This window comes from Centropristis striata, chromosome 18, assembly GCF_030273125.1.
Source record: "Centropristis striata isolate RG_2023a ecotype Rhode Island chromosome 18, C.striata_1.0, whole genome shotgun sequence".
In the NCBI taxonomy this organism is placed as follows: domain Eukaryota; kingdom Metazoa; phylum Chordata; class Actinopteri; order Perciformes; family Serranidae; genus Centropristis; species Centropristis striata.
In genome coordinates this window covers 33,821,181-33,847,245 of record NC_081534.1, presented here as the reverse complement: position 1 = coordinate 33,847,245, position 26,065 = coordinate 33,821,181, and the positions used below count along the sequence as shown (strand labels likewise).

The following is a 26,065-nucleotide window of genomic DNA, read 5'->3' as shown; positions in this document are numbered from 1 at the left end:
TTTTAATGTTGTTTTAATGTGTTTAAAGCTGAACAAGGGAAAATATTTTTCAGACATTGAAGAATATTTACAGATTTAAAACTGATCAGACTTCTAATTTCACCTAAAATAATTCTGTAACAGAGACAAAAAGAAAGAAAGAAGCAAAACTTCTTCTCAGTTTCCTTTTTATACAAAGTGTAAATATAAAAACAGCTTTAAAAAACAGTTAGAGGAGTAAAAATGAGGATAAATCCTTTACAAATAAACTGTTACATTAAATAAAAACTATTGGGGACAAAAAGAAAAACTGCTGAATCAACAATCTGGTCTTCTTCACTTCAACAAACATTTATTTTTCAAAGTAAAACTACCATCACTGTGAGAAGTCAGACCAATAGAAAAGCAGCTAAAACGCTCTAAAGCTAACATATTTTGGGGTCCCGGTGGGGTCACCTGCGGGGCCCCGCCCGGTGGCCCTCCAGCAGCAGCACCACCAGGCGGCTCTTCAGCGTGGGCAGCCGGCTGCTGTAGTTCTGGCGTAGCTCCGCCTCCAGGCGGCGGCGCAGCGCGGCGAGGGGGGGCGGGGCGCCGCAGCTCGCCACGTTCAGCAGCGAGTGGAAGAAGTCCTGCCACAGCTCGCTGTGAGGGTTCCTGATGGAGACCAGACCAGACCAGACCAGGGGGGGTTAGACTTTAATACTTCTGTTAGTGGGTCTCACACTCTAATTATTACCTGGGGAGGCTGGATCAACAGGACCAAAAAGACACAAAATGACCAAAAAAAAAGACAAAATGACAGAAAAAAAACTAAATTACTATAAAGACACAAAATTATTAAAAAAAGACACAAAATGACAAAAAAAGATACAAAATGACCAAAAAAGACAAAATGACAGAAAAAAAAACTAAATTACTTTAAAAAGACAGAAAATGATCAAAAGACACAAAATGACCAAAAAAGACACAAAATGACCAAAAAAAGACACAAAATGACCAAAAAAGACAAAATGACAGAAAAAAAACTAAATTACTATAAAGACACAAAATTATTAAAAAAAAGACACAAAATGACAAAAAAAGATACAAAATGACCAAAAAAGACACAAAATGACCAAAAAAGACAAAATGACAGAAAAAAAAACTAAATTACTTTAAAAAGACACAAAATGACCAAAAGACACAAAATGACCAAAAAAGACACAAAATGACCAAAAAAAGACACAAAATGACCAAAAAAGACAAAATGACCAAAAAAAAGACAAAATGACAGAAAAAAAACTAAATTACTATAAAGACACAAAATTATTAAAAAAAAGACACAAAATGACAAAAAAAGATACAAAATGACCAAAAAAGACACAAAATGACCAAAAAAGACAAAATGACAGAAAAAAAAACTAAATTACTTTAAAAAGACACAAAATGATCAAAAAAAGACACAAAATTACAAAAAAAGACACAAAATGACCAAAAAAAGACACAAAATTATTTAAAAAACACAATTATTAAAAAAAGACACAAAATGACTGAAAAAACAATAAATTACTTTAAAAAGACACAAAATTATTTAAAAAACACAATTATTAAAAAAAGACACAAAATGACTAAAAAAAGACACAAAATGACTGAAAAAACAATAAATTACTTAAAAAGACAAAAATTACCAAAAAAGACACAAAATGATGAAAAAAGACACTAAATTACAGAAAAAACTAAATGACTAAAAAAAGACACAAAATTATTTTAAAAATACACAAAATGACGAAAAAGACACAAAATGACTAAAAAAAGACAAAATGACTAAAAAAAAAACCATACAAAATGAGCAAAAAAAGACAATTATTTACAAAAGACACAAAATTACTAAGAAAAAAGACACAAAATTACTAAAAAAAAAAAAGAGTACAAAATGAGCAAAAAAGGACACAAAATTATTTAAAAAAAAAACACAAAATGACGAAAAAGACACAAAACGATCAAAAAAACGACACTAAATTAATTAAAAAAAGATACAAAATGACCAAAAAACGACACTAAATTACTTAAAAAGACACAAAATGACAAAAAAAAAAGACACACAAAATGACAGAAACAAAATTACCATCATCTCTATTATCTAACCGTCGGCTGTCTCAACTCGTTCATTTTAAACATTAAAGACGGCATATTTTAAGAAGTATATTTAAATTCAAGCATATTCCAAACAAAACCGAGCACTTTCAAGACTTTATACAAACCCTGATGTTTTTTATTTCATTATTTAACCTGTTCTGGTTCCATTTGTGGCATTGGTTCTCCAACAGCAGGTATCACTTCTCCGTTTAGCCGTTTCTTTATCTAAACTCTATAAAGTGTGTGTGCAGCGTCTCACCGTCTGAAGACTCCGTTGGTTTTCCAGACTCCTCCTTCATTGGTCACCTGCATGTAGGTCCCAAACAGTAAACAGTGGACGGTCCCCGCAATGCCAAAGTAGTCCGTCTGAAACCACACAGGACCAGAACACACACTGAACCACTGAGCTGCATACATTACATGTAATAATACTTCTGGACTGATGACATTTCTTATGATCCCAGCTTATCCTATTACAGTCTGGATACTGAACTATGAGAGGAGACTCTTATCATGACCAGAAACTACAAATACATTGGAAAAACTCAGATTCACGAGAAAAAAACAAACAAACTCAGATTCACGAGAAAAAAAAAAACTCAGATTCACGAGAAAAAAAAAAAAAAACTCAGATTCACGAGAAAAAACTCACAAATTCATAAGAAAAAACTCAGATATGAGAAAAAAAAATTACAAATTTACAAAAAAAAGTTAACTCACAAGAAAAAAAACCTCACAAATTTATGAGAAAAAGACTCAAATTTGTGAGAAAAAACTCAAATTTATGAGAGAATTTTTTTTTATAAATTTACAACAAAAAAGCTCAAAACACACAAGAAAAAAATTCTGACACAAAAAAATCACAAATTTATGAGAAAAAAACCCTCAAATTTATGAGAAAAAAACCTCAAATTTATGAGAATAAAAATCACAAATTTACGACAAAAAAATCACAAATTTACAATAAAAAAAAGTGAAAAAGTAATGGTGACATATTCACCTGGTAGCTCCAGGGTTTCCCGCTGAGCATCTCCGTACACTGGAAGCCCGAGGTCAGACACCTGGCGGTGAACGCAGTGCCTTCTGGGAAAAGCTGCATGTCGATGCTCTGCCCGAGGTCGATGAGAACCAGACCGTGGTCCACGTTCTCCGCCTCGAAACACTTGTTCTCCAGGAAGCTGGAACACAGACAGGGAGGAAGAAGAAGAAGAACGATTTAACCCTCTGAAAAGTTGTTTTCTTTAAAAGACCGACACAAATCCCCCGTATCATAGAAAGATCTGTAAAAACAGGCGTTATCGCCAGAGTTTGAACTTTCCGACGCTCCTTGAACAGATCATCAGTTACAAAAAGTGACCAAGCGAAGCTTAAAATGTTGATATTAGTGTCAGAATCTCTTTATTCTCCATGTGTCATTAAAATAAACCAGATAAACCTGTTAAAAACATTAAATTCTGCTCAGAGACACTGAAGACATGATTGATTCTGTTTACACAGAGCAGAGAGGAGAGGACAGGAGAGGCTGTTTACACAGAGCAGAGAGGAGAGGACAGGAGAGGCTGTTTACACAGAGCAGAGAGGAGAGGACAGGAGAGGCTGTTTACACAGAGCAGAGAGGAGAGGACAGGAGAGGCTGTTTACACAGAGCAGAGAGGAGAGGACAGGAGAGGCTGTTTACACAGAGCTGAGAGGAGAGGACAGGAGAGGCTGTTTACACAGAGCAGAGAGGAGAGGACAGGAGAGGCTGTTTACACAGAGCTGAGAGGAGAGGACAGGAGAGGCTGTTTACACAGAGCAGACAACAGTGACACCAAGTGGTCAAACTGTGAACTACAACATGGAGTAAATTAAAAAGTTGTCAGCTTGTTAATATATTAAAGATTCTATCAGAGGCTCAGATCAGTTTGTGTGTCTCCAGTTGTTTGAATTACAAGAGAAAAGTCTGTTAAATGATTTCTGTTCATTGTGTGGAGAATGTGTAACCATGGTAACGGCGGTTACCTCTCCCCCAGCAGGAAGTTGTCTGGCTTGATGTCGGCGTGGATGATGCGGACGGCGTGCAGCTGCTCCACCATGTGGAGGAGACAGACGGAGAAGTAGAGCACCAGAGGCTGAGGCATCAGCTTCTCACTCTGGGTCTTATACAGGTTCACCACGTTCTACAGGAGGAGAGAGGAGGAGACGGGAGGTCAGGAGGAGGAGACAGGAGGAGGAGGAGGAGGAGGAGGAGGAGGAGGAGCAGGAGGAGGAGGAGGAGGAGACGGGAGGTCAGGAGGAGGAGGAGACGGCAGGTCAGGAGGAGGAGGTCAGGAGGAGACGGGAGGTCAGGAGGAGGAGGAGACGGGAGGTCAGGAGGAGGAGGCCCTTAGACCAGCTGTTCTCAACCTGGGGGTCCTGAGATGATTTCTGGAGGTCGCCAAATCATTTTGGAAGTCAGCTCTGTCTCCACTGTGTTAAAGTGTTCATGTGTTTTAGTCTTTTTGGTCATTTAATGTCTTTTTTTGATAATTCTGTTTCTTTTTTTGGTCATTTAATGTCTTTTTTTTGGGTAATTTAGTCTTTTTTTTGTCCTTTAGTGTCTTTTTTTGGGTAATTTAATGCTCTTTTTAGTCATTTAATGTTTTTTTGGGTCATTTTGTGTCTTTTTTTTGGGTAATTTTGTTCTTTTTTTGGGTCATTTAATGTCTTTTTTGGTAATTTTGTCTAATTTTGTGTCTTTTTTTGGTCATTTTGTGTATTTTTTGGTCAATTTGTGTCTTTTCGTGGTCAGTTTTTGGTCAATTTGAGTCCTTTTTTGCTTAATTTTGAATGTAATTTTTTGGTCATTTTGTGTATTTTTTTGATCATTTTGTGGTCAATTTGATTCTCTTTGGGTAATTTTGTGTCTCTTCTGACAAATCCCAAAGTATCAAGTTGTTACTTTCCAAGGAGGCTCAGGAGGTCAGAATGGACCTTTAAACTGATAGCAAAGCACTTAGATTAAAAGTAACAATAAATATAAAGTGAGTGGGGGTCGTGGACAACATGCATGTTAGATTGGGGGTCGTGGCTCTAAAAGGTTGAGAACTACTGGTTTAGAGAGTCTCTGGGAGGAGAACCAGTATTACCAGCAGCGTGCCGTAGTTGTGCAGGCTCCCCAGCAGCACGCTGCCGTTGGTGAACAGGTGAGCTGAGTGGACGCTGCTGAACAGACGCAGAGCTTCAGGACGCAGTCGAGACTCCAGCTGGGTGTGGATGTAGAACTCCCAGGGGTTGGCCGGCTTCTGCACCTGCAGACAGGGCACAGGGAAAAATAACACAAGTTCACTGTGAAGCAAGGACGGGTTATACTGTAAACAACAAACAATAGCTACTCAAACAAATTGAGGCAACAGATTGCACGCAATATTATTTATTAAATCTAACTATGTTACAAGTTGGGTTAATAACAACTTAACCCTTTATCAGGTGAAGAACTATATTTGGTAACTTCAGTGGATTTCCCCATGTCTCTCCGTTTGGTCGTAGAACCACATTTACTAGATTAAAGTGGCAAATCTACAAGAAAAAAATGTGCAGATTTAAGAGATCTAAAGTGGCAAATGTGCGTGAAAAAAGTCGCAGATTTACGAGAAAAAAGTTGTTTTTTTTCACTTTTTTCTTGTAAATCTGCGACTTTTTCCGCAGATTCACCACTTTAAATCTCATAAATCTGCACATTTACTAGATTAAAGTGGCAAATCTACAAGAAAAAATGTGCAGATTTAAGAGATTTAAAGCGACAAATCTGCGTGAAAAAAGTCCCAGATTTACAAGAAAAAAATGAAAAAAAACAACAACTTTTTTCTCGCAGATTCACCACTTTAAATCTCATAAATCTGCACTTTTTTTTCTGTTTTTTTCTCAAAATATTACCCCCCTCCCCCGGGTCCGTATGTTTTTTTTTTTTTACACATTCTGGCTGTATGTAATATCCTCCAATATTCTCTAGGGTTGAAATTTGGAGTGTCCTATTAAGGGTTAAAGACACAGAATGTCTTCTTTTCAGCTGCTGAGGGACAATAACAGTTTGGTAGAACCACTGGATGATCGGCCTGCTGTCTCACCTTCAGCACCATCCTCTCTGAGGTGGTCGGGTCGCTCGCCTGGTAAACTTTAGCGAACGCTCCTTCACCGAGGACGAAGTCGACCCGCAGAGACTCTTTACCTGTCAGGAGGAAAACAGGTTTTATTATCTCAGTTACACATCAGACCCAGCCTGGCTAACACCAGAATATATCAACTATATCACTAATGGGATCTAGTCTGGACACCTGCCGTTCATTTCTCCGTAGAGGAGGTGTGGTTTACGATCCTCCGGAGCTGTTTATTGGACGCTTAGAATGTCTATCAAAGCGTCTGTAGGTAGCTCTTAGCCAATCAGATCAGTTATACCAGATGACGTTTATAAAGTGACAGAAATTGATGTTTACAGCCGGACTAGCCCATCCAGACTTTGAGACTAAAATGCTCAATTCTGCTTCTGCAACGTTTTTCTGCAGCATGTTCTGACTCTGGATGCTCACAGTCTACCGGCAGTGTGTGTGTGAGTGTGAGACTCTGTGTGTATGTGTGTGTGTGTGTGAGTGTGTGTGTGTGTGTGTGTGTGTGTGTGAGAGACTCTGTGTGTGTGTGTGTGTGTGTGTGTGTGTGTGTGTGTGTGTGTGTGTGTGTCTCACCCATCCTGATGGTGGTCTTGGGGGAGATGTTGGGCAGTTTACAGTTCCAGGTGATGCAGTGTGTGTGCGCGGTGAGGGGCGTGGCCAGAGAGCCCAGCAGCTCTGAGATCAGCTGCTCGTCCCAGGGGTCCTCCACCAGCTGCAGGGGCCCCGGGGCCCCGCCCGGCCTCGGGGCCCGGTCCGGACTGGTCATGTGCTGGTCCTCGGGGACTAGGTGCTGCTGGGGGCTCATGGGGACGTCCCTGCAGGGCTGCTGGGGGCTCATGGGGACGTCCCTGCAGGGCTGCTGGGGACTCATGGGGACGTCCTGGGGCCCTCTGGGGACCACGTCCCCTCTGTGGAGGCGGCGGGGAGTCAGGAAGGCGTCCAGGTCCAGGTCCAGGTCGGGCTCCGGCGGGGCCTCGGGGCTCCTGATGGCCAGCCAGTCCGGTTTAAGAGGACACTCTGGGGACATGGGGACGTCGTGGAGCGGCTCCTGGAGCTCCTCTGGCTCCTCCACGTCCTCCATGATGGTGAAGGGTTCGGCCTCGTGTCCCAGCGGGGACGCTGGTCTGGGGGCCGCCGCGGGGCTGGTGTAGACCTCCCAGCCGGGCCCCGCCGTGGCCCCGGGGACGGAGGAGGACTCGGAGGGACAGACGGTGTGGTCCCTGAAGGAGAGGACAGCCGGAGGAGGAGGCTGCACCAGGGTGATGGAGGAGGAGGAGGTGAGGAAGGGCGGGGCCGAGGCCAGGCCCTCACCCACGATGGTCCCGTGGCCCCCGGAGGACGGGGCCAGCTGGCTGAAGCCCGTCTCGTCCAGAGGACTCTGCTCCATGATGGGACTGAGAGGGGACACATCAGAACATCAGATCAGCTTCACATGGTCAGTTTACAAATGTTTCTCTCTCTCTACACTCTAGTGATGATGTCATTACTCTAGCGATGATGTCATCACTCTTGTCTCTCCATAGGGTTACATTGGGGGGAGTTTTTGCCGAATAATTTTAGTTGCAAAGATGTTCTGACTACACATCGTATAGAAACAGTCAGATGATTTACCTGAGTTTCTTCAGCTGACGTCTCATAAAACCTTCATCATCCTCAACGTCTCCAACGTCACAGTTATTCTCTGGAGGACGAAGACACACTTTACTTACTCATGACCTGATTTAAATTAAAATAAAGTGTGTGTGCATGTGTGTCTTTGTGTATGTGAGAGTGTGAGTCTGTGACAGTGTATGTGAGAGTGTGTGTATTTGTGTGTGATACAGTTTGAGTGTGTAAGTAAGAGAGTGTGTGTGTGTGTGTGTATGCGAGTGTGTGAATCTGAATGTGTGTGTGAGACAGTGTGTGTGCGTGCATGTGAGCGTGTGTTTGTGTGAAACAGTGTTTGTGTGCATGTGTGTCTTTGTGTGTGTGTGTGTGTGTGTGTATGTCTGTGTGTGTGTGTGTGTGTGTGTGTGTGTCTGTGTGTGTGTGTGTGTGTGTGTGTGTGGTGTGTGTGTATGTCTGTGTGTGTGTGTGTGTGTGTGTGTGTGGTGTGTGTGTATGTCTGTGTGTGTGTGTGTGTGTGTGTGTGTGTGTGTGTGTGTGTGACAGTGTGTGTGTGTGTGTGTGTATGTCTGTGTGTGTGTGTCTGTGTGTGTGTGTGTGTGTGGTGTGTGTGTGTATGTCTGTGTGTGTGTGTGTGTGTGTGTGTATGTCTGTGTGTTTGTGTGTGTGTGTATGTCTCTGTGTGTGTGTATGTCTGTGTGTGTGTGTGTGTGTGTGTCACAGTGTGTGTGTGACAGTGTGTGTGTGTGTGTGTGTGTGTGTGTGTGTGTGTGTATGTCTGTGTGTGTGTGTGTGTGTGGTGTGTGTGTGTATGTCTGTGTGTGTGTGTGTGTGTGTGTGTGTGTATGTCTGTGTGTGTGTGTGGTGTGTGTGTGTATGTCTGTGTGTGTGTGTGTGTGTGTGTGTGACAGTGTGTGTGTGTGTGTGTGTGTGTGTGTGTTACCTTGGTCCTGCGTCCTGGCGCTGCGTGCTGACGGCGTGGAGACGCAGCGAGCCATCAGAGCGAAGTCTGAGGTGCTGTTGGGACACGCAGCCAGGGAGTGGAGGGAGTTGTAGCGGGCCCCCCACAGGGTCTCATCAGGGGTCAGCTCCGGGGGAGCGGTGTCCTGATCAGGGGGGAGGACCAGGGGTTTAGAAACATCTGCATTAAAAACTGAAACCATAAATCTTCATGGCTGTCAGACCTTCAGCAGCGTCTCCCTCTAAAGTTCTGCCTTCAGACGAGAGAAGCTAAAATACATGACGTATAAAAATAAAGAAGTAGTTGTTCTTTTTACTACTTTTACAACTACTAGATTTATATTATATTTTGTGGGTTTTTTGGGATCAAAATGTACCAATTTTTGAGTTTGTATGTTCCCCCAACTAGTCACTAATATTAGCTGGTTTACTACAACTTGTGTTGGATGTTTTTCTGTTATTGGCTAGTTTATTGTGTTGAAAAAGAAATATTTATATCAGTAATATTAGCTGGTTTATTACGTCTTGTGTTGGATGTTTTTCTGTTATCGGCTAGTTTATTGTGTTAAAAAAAAAAAAATTATATCAGTAATATTAGCTGGTTTATTACGTCTTGTCTTGGATGTTTTTCTGTTATCGGCTAGTTTATTGTGTCAAAAAATAAATATTTATATCAGTAATATTAGCTGGTTTATTATGTCTTGTGTTGGATGTTTTTCTGTTATCGGCTAGTTTATTGTGTTAAAAAAATGTTTTAATCAGTAATATTAGCTGGTTTATTACGTCTTGTCTTGGATGTTTTTCTGCGTTATCGGCTAGTTTATAGTGTAAAAAAAAAAAAAAAGATATCAGTAATATTAGCTGGTTTATTATGTCTTGTCTTGGATGTTTTTCTGTTATCGGCTAGTTTATTGTGTTAAAAAAAGAAATATTTATATCAGTAATATTAGCTGGTTTATTATGTCTTGAGTTGGATGTTTTTCTGTTATCGGCTAGTTTATTGTGCTGAAAAATAAATATTTACATCAGTAATATTAGCTGGTTTATTATGTTTTGTGTTGCAGCTGCTTGATGTTTTTCTGCGTTATCGACTTTTTTTCGGCGTTTTTGGGTTTAAAATGTTGATCCAGTGAGTTAAAGTGAAACAATAATAATCAGGTCATATAGGAGAGGTTTAAATTTATATACAGGCAGAAAAATATGTTAGTAATATTAGCTGGTTTACTATGTTTTGTGTTGCACCTGCTTGATGTTTTGCTGTGTAATCAACTAGTTTTTTGTGTTCTAAATGTTGAACATATAGGCGAGGTTGCAAAAAAAAAGTTTTTTTCAAAATGGGACAAAATAGCCCAAAACTCCAAAGATTTAAAGTCCAACTGTGCGTGACAAACATGATTAAAATGTTTCTACTCACGTTTGTTTTGGTAGAAACATTGATCTCAGCGAGCGCTCTGACTGGTTTAGACTTCTGAAGAGTAGAAGGAGCAGCAGCACTGAACAAACAAACAGGGACAAAACAACACAAACAGTCATTATATCAAATGTTCATTAGGGCTTTTTTTATCTAACCTTTTTTATTTTTTCTTCATATTCTTCTTCATATTTACCTTCCGTTTTCTTTGTCCGTGTCTTCGTCCTGGAAGACGGTGAACACGGCGGGGGTCGACGGCTTCGTACAAGAGGACACGTCTGAAAAACATGTAAACAAAGAAAACTTTAACAGATGCAACAGAACGACAGAATCCATCATCCACAATAACATCCAACTCAATAATTAATAATCTGTTAACTTCCCTGTACCTTATACGATTCAATAACAGCAGCTTTTGGTCTTTTTTCAACTGTTTTCCTTTAATAAAAGGCTTCAAAATAAGATAATAACTTAAATCCCAGAGCAGTTCAGAATCAGTAACCCTGGTTCTCTGAGTGAGGAGAACATAGAGAGCTGCCAGCTGGAAAAAAATAATATTAACTTTGATTAAAGTCTCACACTGGACACATTAAACAGGCAGGAAGACAGCTTTTATTGTGAAAAACAACATTCTCAGCTTTTATCTATATAACGTTATATTATTTAAATCATGACAGTAAATTTAGACCAGGGGTCTCAAACTCAAATTACCTGGGGGCCGCTGGAGGCAGTATCACAATGACCAGAAAAATACTAAATTACTTAAAAAAAGACACAAAATGACCAAAAAAAGACACAGAATTACTAAAAAAAGACGCAAAATTATTTAAAAAAGACAAAAAATTATTACAAAAACACACAAAAGTATAAAAAAGACACAAAATGACCAAAAAAAGACACAGAATTACTAAAAAAAGACACAGAATTACTAAAAAAAGACACAAAATTATTTTAAAAAAGACACAAAATTATTACAAAAACACACAAAAGTATAAAAAAGACACAAAATTATATTAAAAAAAGACACAAAATGACCCAAAAAAGACACAAAATAACACAAAAAAGACACAAATTTACTAAAAAAAAGAAACAAAATTATTACAAAAAGACACAAAATTATTTAAAAAAGACACAAAATTACAAAAAAAAAGAAACAAAATTATTACAAAAAGACACAAAATTATTACAAAAAGACACAAAAGTATAAAAAAGACACAAAATTATATTAAAAAAAGACACAAAATGACCCAAAAAAGGCACAAAAAGACCCAAAAAAGACACAAAATGACTAAAAAAAAAGAAACAAAATTATTACAAAAAGACACAAAATTACCCAAAAAAGACACAAAATGACAAAAAAAAAAGACACAAAATCATTACAAAAAGACACAAAATAACTAAAAAAAGGACACAAAATTAGTCTGAGAGTTAGAGACCCCTGGTTTAGACACATTCTGATTAGTTTGAATAAAAGTTTCTGTGTGTTTTGCAGCATATCTACCGTTGGTGGTGTAGCCCGGGTCGGCCTCGGCCTCGGCGGCGTGGAGCCCCAACGTGGTGCTGAACGGGTCGTCCAGGAGGGTCGGAGCCTGGAACATGTCCATGATCACGTCTGTAGAACACACATCACACCAGATTCAATGTTATTCACTGTAACTCAGAGATTCAGAGCAGAATTTGGTGCATTTTTGATGCATCACGACCAAACGTTCCCTCAGTGGATCTACTGAGACTCAGTTCTGAACACTAACACCGTTTCATACAGATGTTTTCAGGCTCACTGCTGTTTGCTGAGGTCCTGCCTGCTCAGGATTTAGGATGAAAATGCAGCACCTCACAGATTCAACAGCAGAGATTTAACCCTTTATCGGGCGAAGAACTATATTTGGTAACTTCAGTGGATATCTAACTGGTCCCCATGTCTCTCTGTTTGGTCGTAGAACCACATGGATTTATTCCAGCTAATCAGCAAAGATCAGGCTACCTGTATGATAATAATATAATAATATTCACTTTATTGGCCTGGACCTCCAATGTAAAAATGAAAAAAATCTGCAAGAAACAGTCGTACAAGCAGAGTTATCCTTCAAAGACTTGTACCAGGAGAACTTGACTATAACAGCATATTGGTGCCAAGTATGAATAAAAATAAAAATACAAACCAGTGGGAGGGGGGTAATATTTAGAGAAAAAAGTTGCAAATTTACTAGATTAAAGTCTACAAGAATAAAAAGTGGCAGATTTACAAGAAAAAAGTGGGGAAAAAACTACTTTTTTCTCGCAGATTCACCACTTTAAATCTCGTAAACTTTTTTCTCAAAATATTACCCCCTCCGTATGTTTTTGTTTTTTTACACATTCTGGCTGTATGTAATATCCTCCAATATTCTCTAGGGTTGAAATTTAGAATTTGCAAGTATTTCAATGAGTGAAATGTGTGTGTGTGTGTGTGTGTGTGTGTGTGTGTGTGTGTGTGTGTGTGTGTGTGTGTGTGTGTGTGTGTGTGTGTGTGCTGACCCAGAGCCTCCCGTGTGTTGACGGTGGGGGACGGTAGAACCCTGGAGGGCGTGGCCTGGACGAAGCCCAGAGACGTGTTGGGAGTGATGTGAGACAGGTTCACTGTCCCACCCTGAGACACTGAGACACACAGACAGACAGACAGGGTTAGAGAACCAGGAGAACCAGGAGCAGCAGGGAATATCACAGGAGAACAGCTGGAGAACAGCTGGAGAACAGCTGGAGAAGAGCAGGAGAAGAGCAGGAGAACAGCTGGAGAAGAGCAGGAGAAGAGCAGGAGAAGAGCTGGAGAAGAGCAGGAGAACAGAAGGAGAACAGCAGGAGAACAGCTGGAGAAGAGCAGGAGAAGAGCAGGAGAAGAGCAGGAGAAGAGCAGGAGAAGAGCAGGAGAAGAGCTGGAGAAGAGCAGGAGAAGAGCAGGAGAAGAGCAGGAGAAGAGCAGGAGAAGAGCAGGAGAAGAGCTGGAGAAGAGCAGGAGAAGAGCAGGAGAAGAGCAGGAGAAGAGCAGGAGAAGAGCAGGAGAAGAGCTGGAGAACAGCAGGAGAAGAGCAGGAGAAGAGCAGGAGAAGAGAAGGAGAACAGCAGGAGAAGAGAAGGAGAACAGCAGGAGAACAGCAGGAGAACAGCAGGAGAAGAGCTGGAGAACAGCAGGAGAACAGCAGGAGAACAGCAGGAGAAGAGCTGGAGAAGAGCAGGAGAAGAGCTGGAGAAGAGCAGGAGAACATCAGGAGAACATCAGGAGAACTTACTGTTGAGTTTCTCCTCGAGCTCCGCTGGCTGAGCAGCAAACCTGAAGAACAGAAAAGATTCAGAGTTAAACTGAACACTTTGTTTGTTTTAGATTAGACTAGTGACTCTAAATCGCCCGTATGAGTGAATGAGAGCGTTTTCTGTCTCTATAAACCTGTTTACACTTGGTCTCAGTAAAATCTAAACATATCTCACAAGGTGCAAAATAAAAGCTGAAAACACATAAAAAGACTTAAAACTATACAGGACTGAACTTTAGAGTTAAACCATTAAACTTGTCTAAAGGACTAGAGCTTCCTGATCGTAACCAGGACCCAAAACACCAGCAGTTATTACACTGACCATGACTAAAAAATGCAGAATAATCTTTTAAACAGTACTGCAAAAATAAATAAATGTTGGCCCAAACCAGGACTTAAACACCAGCAGATCTACTGGTACAGACAGTCATGGAAAACATTATTAGACAATTTTTCCCTTCAGTTTCTTCATTTTTAATGGCTGGTTCAACTAAAGGTTCATTTGTTTGGACAAATATAATGACAACAACAAAATATCTGATAAGAGTTTAATTTAAGAGCTGATATCTAGACATTTAACATGGATTTATTGATAATGATTTTGGTTATATCAACAAAGTTTTCATAACTGTAGATGTAAAAAAGATGACCAAAAAAAGACACAAAATGACCACAAAGATGTAATAATGACCAAAAATAGATGTAAAATGACTAAAAAGACAAAAAACAGACAAAAAATAGATGAAAAAATGATCAAAAAAGGCACAAAATGACCAAAAAAGTACATAAAATTATCGAAATAGAAACAAATTGATCAAAGATAGATGTAAAATGACTAAAAAAGACAAAAAATAGATGTAAAAATGACCAAAAAAATACACAAAATTACCAACAAAAATATCTGATAAGAGTTTAATTTAAGAGCTGATATCTAGACATTTAACATGGTTTTATTGATCATGATTTTGGTTTTTATCAATAAAACCATGTTAAATGTCTAGATATCAGCTCTTAAAAAATGAAAAATGATAATATTGCAACAAGTCCTGGGACCGTTTATGGCGGTTATGGTTATGATCTGAGCAGAAGAAGAAGAGACGTACTGGTGTGAGGTGTTGTGCTCCTCGGGGTGAAGCTGCTCCTCCTGAGGGAGCTGCTGGGCTCCTCTGAGGAGCAGCAGGTCCTCGGAGCCGGGGGGCTCAAACAGAGACTCCTGCTGAGTGGAGGTCTGGAGGAGGCTCCTGTCAGCCAGCACCCAGGGCTGGAGGGGCCCATCTGAGACCAGAGCACCCTGCTCCTGCTGAGGAGGAGGAGGAGGAGAAGGAGGCTCGGGGAAGGAGGAGGTGGTCTCCTGGATGAAGGGGGGCTCTGTGTGCAGCCTGAGGCCCAGAGAGAGCCTGTTGGAGGGGCGGAGGGAGGGTGGAGGAGGTCCTGAGGAGAACTGGGGCGGGTCTGGGACCAGACTGGAGGCTGGTTCTGGTACAGACGGCTACAAGAGACAACAAGGCTTCATTAAGGTGTTCCTACTGTTATACAGGATCATCTCAGTTCACTAAAATATGATGGAAAGACCATTTACACTAGTTATAGTCAAACAGTCAGATTAAAACTACAACTTTTGCTCATTTTATGTCTTTTTTGTTCACTTAATGTCACTTTTTGGTCATTGTATGGCTTGAATTTTGTAATTTTGTGTCTTCTTTTGTTCAAACAAAAGTAAAATAAAATTAACAAAAAAAGACAATTACCAAAAGACAAACCCCCCCCCCCCAAATGCCATACAAAAAAAACCTACCCCAAAAAAGACATATAATGACCAGAAAATTGTTCATTTTATGTCACTTTGTGGTCATTGTATGGCTTATTTTGGGGGAGTTTTATGTCATGATATTCTAGTTTATTGAGATGCACCTGTATATCACATGTTTAACCCAGATTGTAAAGCAGCAAACACTCAACAACAACAACAACAACAACAACACTAGTTGTCTCCAGTCTCACCCTGAGTGAGGGCGTCTGGCTGCAGGAGGTCCAGCAGACCCCCTGCAGCTCCGCGTTGACTCCCTCCAGCTCTCGTTTCATCCTCTGGATCTCCTCCTCCTGCTGCCGCAGGGACAGCTCCCCTACACACACACACACACACACACACACACACACACACACACACACACACACACACACACACACACACACACACACACACACACACACACACACACACACACACACACACACACACACACACACACACACACACACACACACACACACACACACACACACACACACACACACACACACACACACACACACACACACATACAGAGACACACTCACATGCACATGCACACACAGACACACACACCCACATGCACATAACACACACATGCACAAGCACACACAGACACACACACACACACACACACACACACACACACTTATTAACACACTTCAGCCTCTCAACCACAAACATCAACTTTCCAACGGTCCTTGAATGGATCATCAGTTGAAAAGTGACCGAAACTAAACTTCTTTTATGATAATTGTGGTATTTCTGTCTGTCACTTTATTCCACATTTAAAATATTTAACAACATTAAATTCTGCTCCTCAGAGACACTGTTTACACAGAGCAGAGAGGAGAGGACAGGAGAGGCTGTTTACACAGAGCTGAGAGGAGAGGACAGGAGAGGCTGTTTACACAGATCAGAGAGGAGAGGACAGGAGAGGCTGTTTACACAGAGCAGAGAGGAGAGGACAGGAGAGGCTGTTTACACAGAGCAGAGAGGAGAGGACAGGAGAGGCTGTTTACACAGAGCAGAGAGGAGAGGACAGGAGAGGCTGTTTACACAGAGCAGAGAGGAGAGGACAGGAGAGGCTGTTTACACAGAGCAGAGAGGAGAGGACAGGAGAGGCTGTTTACACAGAGCAGAGAGGAGAGGACAGGAGAGGCTGTTTACACAGAGCTGAGAGGAGAGGACAGGAGAGGCTGTTTACACAGAGCAGAGAGGAGAGGACAGGAGAGGCTGTTTACACAGAGCTGAGAGGAGAGGACAGGAGAGGCTGTTTACACAGAGCTGAGAGGAGAGGACAGGAGAGGCTGTTTACACAGAGCAGAGAGGAGAGGACAGGAGAGGCTGGAAACATGACAATACTGAGAATATGTGGACATTTTTGTTATATTTTCATGTTTTTTTTGTCATTTTGTAGGGTTTTTTTTCAACATTCGTGGCACTTTTGGGATTTTTATCCCAATTTTTTGAAAATAATTCATCAGAGAAATTCATTTTTCTGATTTCTGTCATTCTAACTGTGTTATTCTGCACAAAGACTGTTTGAGTTGTTGTGATTCCACAGAGCTGCAGGACTTAGAGATTTATACAGATTTTATATATTTTGCAGTGAAACACAAGAACACAGAGAGGAGAATGAAGAAAGAGCCAGCCTACTTTTCTCTCTGTCCTCCAGGTCTTTCTTCTCCCGGAGCTTCCTGAAGTATTTCTCTGCTCGGACCTCCTCGAAGCAGAGCTCGGAGCCTTCACAGAGCAGCGCCTCCTTCAGGTACGCCGACACCGTCTGGACCCCGGAGCTCTGACTGGAGGCCAGGGAGCCAGACGTCTCAGAGCGAGAGACGCTGAGGAGGAGAGGACGAGAGAACCTCACTGCTGCTGACCAATCAGCTGTCAGAGTCTGATATGACATCATGATGAAGGGGGTTCCAGAGGGAGGTTTATGGGTTTTTTTGTGTGGTAATTTTGTGACTTTTTTGTTCATTTTATTACACTTTTTGGTCGTTGTATGTCTTCTTTTGGGTGATTTTGTATAATTTTTGTTCATTTTAGGTCTTTTTTGGGGTAATTTTGTGTCTTTTTTGTTCATTTTGTGTCTTTTTGTTCATATTTTGTCACTTTATGGTCACTGTATGGCTTTTTGTTGGGTAATTTTATGTCTTTTTGGGTAATTTTATGAATATATATATATATATATATATATATATATATATATAAAAAACAAAAACATTCTGTGTCTTTTTTGCTCATCTTATGTCACTCTTTAGTCATTGTATGGCTCTTTTGGGGGCTAGTTTGTGTGTTTTTGTTTATTTTCATGGTTTTTCTTTGGTCATTTTACGTCTCTGTTGGTCATTTTGTGTATTGTTTTGGTCATTGTATGTCTTTTTTTAGTCACTTTTTGGTTTGTTTTCCATCTTTTTTTGTTCATTTCAGTCAAAGAGCTTCTACATTCTGCTGTACTAACCATCACAGAAACATAAACAATAATTTTGCTCAATACTAATGCTGTTAATTTAGGACACTGTGGCACAAACGGCTGCTCTAACACATCTGTTAAACACTGTATGTAGGTAATCACATGATATATTTGATATAACATATTACTACAACATATTAGTAATACATTTGTATTATGTAAGACAAAGATTATGGGTAATTCAAAATATGAATTTGGATACATATTCCCCACATTTTTTTATCCTGTGATTTTTATAACCTATTGGGTTAAATTTGGATACATTTATGAAAATAATAGTTTTTGAGGGTTATATCTACACGGCTGCCCAACAATCCTGTTAATTGTGGTTCCATTTTCATTGTGATGTTTGTAAAAGATCGTTTAATACATTTTTAATAACATATACACTTTATCTGTCAATAATAAATCAGTCACAATTGTTTAATGGAAAGAGGTGTTTCTGTAATTGTCGGGGGAAAAAAACAGAAGGAAGAAAATAAACTTACAATATGGTGGTCTTGTGTGTGGGGGGTTTGGGAGGACAGTCTCCAGAGGCCTGGAACATTAGGAGGACATTATCATTATTATTATTATTATTATTATTATCATCATAGGTTGTTGTGGTTCTGAAATGATTCTGACCTTGTTCTGCTGCTCCCTGTGTGACGTCATCTGATTGGTTAGACTGGAGTTCTGCAGAGGGGTTCGACTTCCTGATGGAAGAAAACATTTCAATTAAATATTTGCTGACGTGATAAATAGAAGAACCTTTAATAAACAAACCAGTTAAACAGCCTGTTACCTGGTACAGCTGGGAGGCTGCCGGTTCTGGTCTGAAACTGCCTGAGGATCAAATATGTCTTTTATTATTCATTTAGCAAATTAAAGGTTCTTTAAAAAAGGTTTATGTCAGAAAAACAGTTCATAATTTTAGTAGAAACTGATGTGATTGATTTGACTATAAGTTAACAAAAACTATATGATGTTAACATGTAAAAACCTGTGTTCCTGTAGAACCCTGTCTGTCTCTCTGTTCTGACCTGTGTTCCTGTAGAACCCTGTCTGTCTCTATGTTCTGACCTGTGTTCCTGTAGAACCCTGTCTGTCTCTCTGTTCTGACCTGTGTTCTTGTAGAACCCTGTCTGTCTCTATGTTCTGACCTGTCTGTTCTGACCTGTGTTCCTGTAGAACCCTGTCTGTCTCTCTGTTCTGACCTATGTTCCTGTAGAACCCTGTCTGTCTCTATGTTCTGACCTGTGTTCCTGTAGAACCCTGTCTGTCTCTCTGTTCTAACCTGTGTTCCTGTAGAACCCTGTCTGTCTCTCTGTTCTGACCTGTGTTCCTGTAGAACCCCGTCTGTCTCTATTTTCTGACCTGTGTTCCTGTAGAACCCTGTCTGTCTCTCTGTTCTGACCTGTGTTCCTGTAGAACCCTGTCTGTCTCTCTGTTCTAACCTGTGTTCCTGTAGAACCCTGTCTGTCTCTCTGTTCTGACCTGTGTTCCTGTAGAACCCTGTCTGTCTCTATGTTCTGACCTGTGTTCCTGTAGAACCCTGTCTGTCTCTATTTTCTGACCTGTCTGTTCTGACCTGTGTTCCTGTAGAACCCTGTCTGTCTCTCTGTTCTGACCTATGTTCCTGTAGAACCCTGTCTGTCTCTATGTTCTGACCTGTGTTCCTGTAGAACCCTGTCTGTCTCTCTGTTCTAACCTGTGTTCCTGTAGAACCCTGTCTGTCTCTCTGTTCTGACCTGTGTTCCTGTAGAACCCTGTCTGTCTCTATTTTCTGACCTGTGTTCCTGTAGAACCCTGTCTGTCTCTCTGTTCTGACCTGTGTTCCTGTAGAACCCTGTCTGTCTCTCTGTTCTAACCTGTGTTCCTGTAGAACCCTGTCTGTCTCTCTGTTCTGACCTGTGTTCCTGTAGAACCCTGTCTGTCTCTATGTTCTGACCTGTGTTCCTGTAGAACCATGTCTGTCTCTCTGTTCTAACCTGTGTTCCTGTAGAACCCTGTCTGTCTCTCTGTTCTGACCTGTGTTCCTGTAGAACCCTGTCTGTCTCTATGTTCTGACCTGTGTTCCTGTAGAACCCTGTCTGTCTCTATGTTCTGACCTGTGTTCCTGTAGAACCCTGTCTGTCTCTATGTTACCTGTGTTCCTGTAGAACCCTGTCTGTCTCTCTGTTCTGACCTGTGTTCCTGTAGAACCCTGTCTGTCTCTATGTTCTGACCTGTGTTCCTGTAGAACCCTGTCTGTCTCTATGTTCTAACCTGTGTTCCTGTAGAACCATGTCTGTCTCTCTGTTCTGACCTGTGTTCCTGTAGAACCCTGTCTGTCTCTATGTTCTGACCTGTGTTCCTGTAGAACCCTGTCTGTCTCTATGTTCTAACCTGTGTTCTTGTAGAACCCTGTCTGTCTCTATGTTCTAACCTGTGTTCCTGTAGAACCATGTCTGTCTCTATGTTACCTGTGTTCCTGTAGAACCATGTCTGTCTCTATGTTACCTGTGTTCCTGTAGAACCCTGTCTGTCTCTATGTTCTGACCTGTGTTCCTGTAGAACCCTGTCTGTCTCTATGTTCTGACCTGTGTTCCTGTAGAACCCTGTCTGTCTCTATGTTCTGACCTGTGTTCCTGTAGAACCCTGTCTGTCTCTATGTTCTAACCTGTGTTCCTGTAGAACCATGTCTGTCTCTCTGTTCTGACCTGTGTTCCTTTAGAACCCTGTCTGTCTCTATGTTCTGACCTGTGTTCCTGTAGAACCCTGTCTGTCTCTATGTTCTAACCTGTGTTCCTGTAGAACCATGTCTGTCTCTCTGTTCTGACCTGTGTTCCTGTAGAACCCTGTCTGTCTCTCTGTTACCTGTGTTCCTGTAGAACCCTGTCTGTCTCTCTGTTCTGACCTGTGTTCCTGTAGAACCCTGTCCGTCCCTCTGTTCTGACCTGTGTTCCTGTAGAACCCTGTCCGTCTCTATGTTCTGACCTGTGTTCCTGTAGAACCCTGTCTGTCTCTCTGTTACCTGTGTTCCTGTAGAACCCTGTCTGTCTCTCTGTTCTGACCTGTGTTCCTGTAGAACCCTGTCTGTCTCTCTGTTCTGACCTGTGTTCCTGTAGAACCATGTCTGCGGGCTGGGCCTGGTTCTCCATAGCTCTCTGGTAGACGGCCTCGGCCTGCTCGTTCATCCCTCGCTGCTCGAACTGTTGAGCCCAGGCCACGTAGAGAACCGAGCTCCGGGTCCCGACGCCTCGGCTGTACACGTGACTGTACATAGAGATGGGGTCCTGGTAGAACCCGGCCTGGAGAACAGGGTCACAGTCAGGACCTGCTACAGGAACTAGTCCACTACAGTAGAACCACTGCCACAGGTGGGAACAAGTCATTGTGTCGCAAGTCACAAGTTAGTCTCAAGTCTTTGCCCTCAAGTCCCAAGGCAAGACCAACAAGTCCCAAGTCAAGTCCCAAGGCAAGACCAGCAAGTATCAAGTCAAGACCCGAGTCAAGACCAACAACTCTCAAGTCAAGACCCGAGTCAAGACCAGCAAGTCTCAAGTCAAGACCCAAGGCAACACCAACAAGTCTCAAGTCAAGACCCGAGTCAAGACCCAAGGCAACACCAACAAGTCTCAAGTCAAGACCCGAGTCAAGACCAGCAAGTCTCAAGTCAAGACCCAAGGCAAGACCAACAAGTCTCAAGTCAAGACCCGAGTCAAGACCAGCAAGTCTCAAGTCAAGACCCGAGTCAAGACCAGCAAGTCTCAAGTCAAGACCCAAGGCAACACCAACAAGTCTCAAGTCAAGACCAACAAGTCCCAAGTCAAGTTCCAAGGCAAGAATAACACGTCTCAAGTCAAGACCCGAGTCAAGACCAGCAAGTCTCAAGTCAAGACCCGAGTCAAGACCAGCAAGTCTCAAGTCAAGACCCAAGGCAAGACCAACAAGTCTCAAGTTTAGACCAACAAGTCTCAAGTCAAGACCCAAGGAAAGACCAACAAGTCTCAAGTTTAGACCAACAAGTCCCAAGGCAAGACCCAAGGCAAGACCAACAAGTCCCCAGTCAAGACCAACAAGTCCCAAGGGAAGTCCTGAGTCAAGACCGACAAGTCTCAAGTCAAGTCCCAAGTCCAACAGTTTGAGTTTCAAGTCCTTTTAATAACAAAATAATAATATTTACAGTGATCATGTCTGCTTTTAAAATCTGTATTTATCAAAACCATTTTTTGCAAGAACATTCTTCAAACACATTGGAGAAAAAAAACAACCAAGTGCATAACAAGAGCATATTAGACTGTAACGAGTTGCAAGTCTCTTTACATTTTGTCAAGTCGAGTCAAAAGCCATTAAATTCCAGACGCGAGTCCAAGTCCTGTGACTCGAGTCCTCGCCTCTGGCGGTGATAGTTCAGTGGTACTCACACATTTGATGCAGTAGTTGACGAATCTGATGTCGTTTGCGTATTGCTCGACGCCCAAAAACCTCTGAACGAGTCGGTCAAAGACTAGAGACATGCTGCTGTCTGCAGGGGACCTCTGCTCCAGGTACTGCACAAACCTGAGGACATATTAAAAGTAAGCATTAATACTGATAATTTTATTATCTTGTAGAAAACTTACAATAATAACAATATCATGCTGTGAGTCCAACTCTTAAATATTTAACTGTTTGTGTGTTTTGTCTCTCTTTTGGTACATACAGCTGTGGAAAAAAATAAGAGACTACTCTGACAAATGTTTCTTAAATTATCATCTCTACGTGTATGGCAGATTATAAAGAAAGAAGATTATAAAAAGCACTGCTGTGATTAAATATTGGGATTATTCCACCAATAATGATTGCTAAACTCTTCCTCAGTTAAAATATTAGTGTTGTGTTGTTTCAAAATGAATATGAACATGTTTTGAAGCTTTTTTTTTGCACAATAATAAAGACAAAAGACAAGGATAAAGAGATAACAAATAAAGGAGAGTTATTAGTAATTATGATATAGAAAAAAAATGATGACACATTAAAATGCTGCAAAATTAATAATATTAAAAGTAAAATAAAACAAAAGTGTAGAAATGTGTGTGCATTATTTGCATTGCATTATTCAAGGTCTGAAAAAACCTTTTGCATCTTTTATTTGTCATTTTGACCAGTTGTCATTTTCTGTCAATAAATGCTCTAAATGGCAATATTTTAATTTCAAATTTGACAGAAATGTTGTCAGCACTTTGTAGAATGAAACATAAATGTTCAAATTTACTAAAACGCATACCTATAAATAGTAAAACTGATCATTTTGCAGTGGTCTCTTTAATTTTTATAACATGAACAACGCTTAAATGTCATGTAAATGTCATTTTTATCACTGAAATTATATATTTTTTTGCACAATAATAAAGACAAAAGACAAGGATAAAGAGATAACAAATAAAGGAAAGTTATTAGTAATTATGATATAGAAAAAAAATGATGACACATTAAAATGCTGCAAAATTAATAATATTAAAAGTAAAATAAAACAAAAGTGTAGAAATGTGTGTGTGCATTATTTGCATTGCATTATTCAAGGTCTGAAAAAACATTTTGCATCTTTTATTTGTCATTTTCTGTCAATAAATGCTCTAAATGGCAATATTTTAATTTCAAATTTGAGAGAAATGTTGTCAGCACTTCATAGAATTCAACAGAAATGTTCATTTTACTCAAACACAAACCTTTAAATAGTAAAACCAGCAAGACTGATCATTTTGCAGTGGTCTCTTAATTTTTAAAAACATGAACAACAATTGAGTAAATGTCTTTTTTATCACTTTATAACAGTAAATTAATGTCCAGTCCATTCATATTTTAATCTTAATGAGACACTGATCAGCTGATCACCCAATCTGATTTTATGAGGAAGATTATAAAAACCACTGCTGTGATTAAAGATTGAGATTAATCCACCAATAATGACTACTAAACTCTTCCTGTGTTAAAATATTAGTGTTGTGTTGTTTCAAAATGAATATGAACATGTTTTGAAGTTTTAATTTTTTTTTTTTGCACAATAATGAGATAAAAGACAAGGATAAAGAGATAACAACAAAAGGAGGTAGTAAGTAATTATGACACATAAAAATGACGCAAAATTATAATAATAATAAAAGTAAAATAAAACAAAAGTGTAGAAATGTGTGTGTGCATGCGTGTCTTTGCATTATTCAAGGTTTTTTTGCATCTTTTATTTGTCATTTTGACCAGGTGTCAATTTCTGAAATGACTAATTTTATTTGAGATAAATGTTGTCAGCACTTTGTAGAATGAAACATAAATGTTCAAATTTACTCAAACGCATACCTATAAATAGTAAAACCAGTAAAACTGATCATTTTGCAGTGGTCTCTTTAATTTTTATAACATGAACAACGCTTAAATGTCATGTAAATGTCATTTTTATCACTGAAATTATATTTTTTTTGCACAATAATAAAGACAAAAGACAAGGATAAAGAGATAACAAATAAAGGAAAGTTATTAGTAATTATGATATAGGAAAAAAATGATGACACATTAAAATGCTGCAAAATTAATAATATTAAAAGTAAAATAAAACAAAAGTGTAGAAATGTGTGTGTGCATTATTCAAGGTCTGAAAAAACCTTTTGCATTTTTTATTTGTCATTTTGACCAGTTGTCATTTCCTGTCAATAAATGCTCTAAATGGCAATATTTTAATTTCAAATTTGAGAGAAATGTTGTCAGCACTTCATAGAATTAAACAGAAATGTTCATTTTACTCAAACGCATACGTATAAATAGTAAAACCAGCAAAACTGATCATTTTGCATGTTTAAAAACATGAACAACAATTGAGTAAATGTCATTTTTATCACTGAGGAAACAGTAAGTGAATGTTTTCCTCCATAAATAGTTAGCTAACAGTCAGATGACTCACTTGTCCCACGGCTCCAGCGGGTCGTCTCCTGTGTAGGAGCTCAAATTGCCTTCAAAGCACCTAAAACAGTGAAATTAGGCAGAATTAGAAGAAGGCATGGCTTTGTTTTTATCTTTTAATGCCATAAATCCAGCGTGCCGCCTGAGCTAACAGCTAGCATGAAGCTAACACCGGAGACAGTGATCAGTTATGACTTACTGTAAATAAGAGGCAATATCCATTTCGCTTAGGTTGACTAAAAGTCCTCAAAGATGTATTTTAGTCCTGTTTCCGATCCAATCTTTCTGTGGTTGGCAGGCTTTTATAAACACATTTCCTCTTTAACTTTAACTTTATCTCCGCTGACTTCGTTCAGCTGTTGTTGCTGTTGTTCCAAACTACAATTTGAAATTCGCGCTCAGCCAATAGCAACGCGAGGATTCCACGGCGCGTCAGAAGGCCGCGCCCCCATTGTGTGACGTAGTTCCGGCATAAACAAAAAATACAAAATAAAAGAGAGAAATATTTTTTTTTTTTTTTAGAATTACTACTTTGTGTTTGACAAATTAAATAAATTAAATTAAATACTACATTGTGATTCAGACACAAATCAGTGAAGTCAGTTTCTGCTTCTTCTATTTTACATTACACATTGTAGGGTTGTACATGAAAATGGGATAGCTGTTTACATTGTAAATTAAATATTTTTTTACTTGTACTATTTCGAGAAAAAAGTGGCACATTTACGAGAAAAAAGTTGCAGTTTAGTTCTACTTTTATTTCGTAGATTTGCCACTTTTGATCTCATAAATCTGCCATTTTTTTCTGGTAGATTTGCCACTATTAATCTCATAATATAAATATCACCTCCTCCCCCAGGTCCATATTTTTTTTCGTTCATATTTGGCCCTAATACGCAGTTGTATTTTAACAACTCTCCTCCTCTAATTTGTTGAATATTTACGACTTTATCCTCATAATCAATTCAATATTTACGACTTTACTATCGTAAATAATTAAATATGTTTTACTTTTTTTCTCGTAATTAATTAAATATTTAACACCTTATTCTCGTAATTAATTAATTATTTTCTACTTTATTCTCGTAATTAATTCATTTTTTACAACTTTCCAAATGTGGCCCTAATCCTCTGTCATACATTTGTGTTTGACCTAAGTAAAAATTAAATAAAATACTACACTGTGCTTCAAATACAATACGGATCCAGGTCCGTATAATACGCCGTTGTATTTTAACATCTGTCCTCCTCTAATTTATTAAATATTCACGACTTTAGTATCGTAATTAATTAACTATTTACGACTTTATTATGGTAATTAACTAAAATTGTTTCTACTTCATCTACGTTTTTTAAAACATTAATTAATTTTCATATTATTATGAATATTAACATATATGTATATATATATATATATATATA

General features: G+C 39.6%; 1 protein-coding gene across 1 annotated transcript; it reads right to left on the bottom strand.

The window, feature by feature from the left end:
- bub1 (BUB1 mitotic checkpoint serine/threonine kinase) lies at positions 1-25,091 on the bottom strand. Its single transcript, XM_059355869.1, has 24 exons — positions 24,843-25,091; positions 24,645-24,704; positions 22,138-22,273; positions 20,825-21,021; positions 18,534-18,574; positions 18,374-18,444; positions 18,238-18,287; positions 16,930-17,114; positions 15,483-15,604; positions 14,585-14,970; positions 13,461-13,501; positions 12,712-12,831; positions 11,696-11,806; positions 10,391-10,472; positions 10,198-10,276; positions 8,767-8,929; positions 7,830-7,899; positions 6,792-7,612; positions 6,180-6,280; positions 5,202-5,363; positions 4,096-4,253; positions 3,095-3,272; positions 2,354-2,460; positions 1-633 (listed from the first exon to the last, which is right to left on the bottom strand). The coding sequence occupies exons 1-24, from the start codon at positions 24,863-24,865 to the stop codon at positions 432-434; spliced, it is 3,666 nt and encodes a 1,221-aa protein (XP_059211852.1). The 5' UTR covers positions 24,866-25,091; the 3' UTR covers positions 1-431.
- Positions 25,092-26,065: the final 974 nt, after the last annotated feature.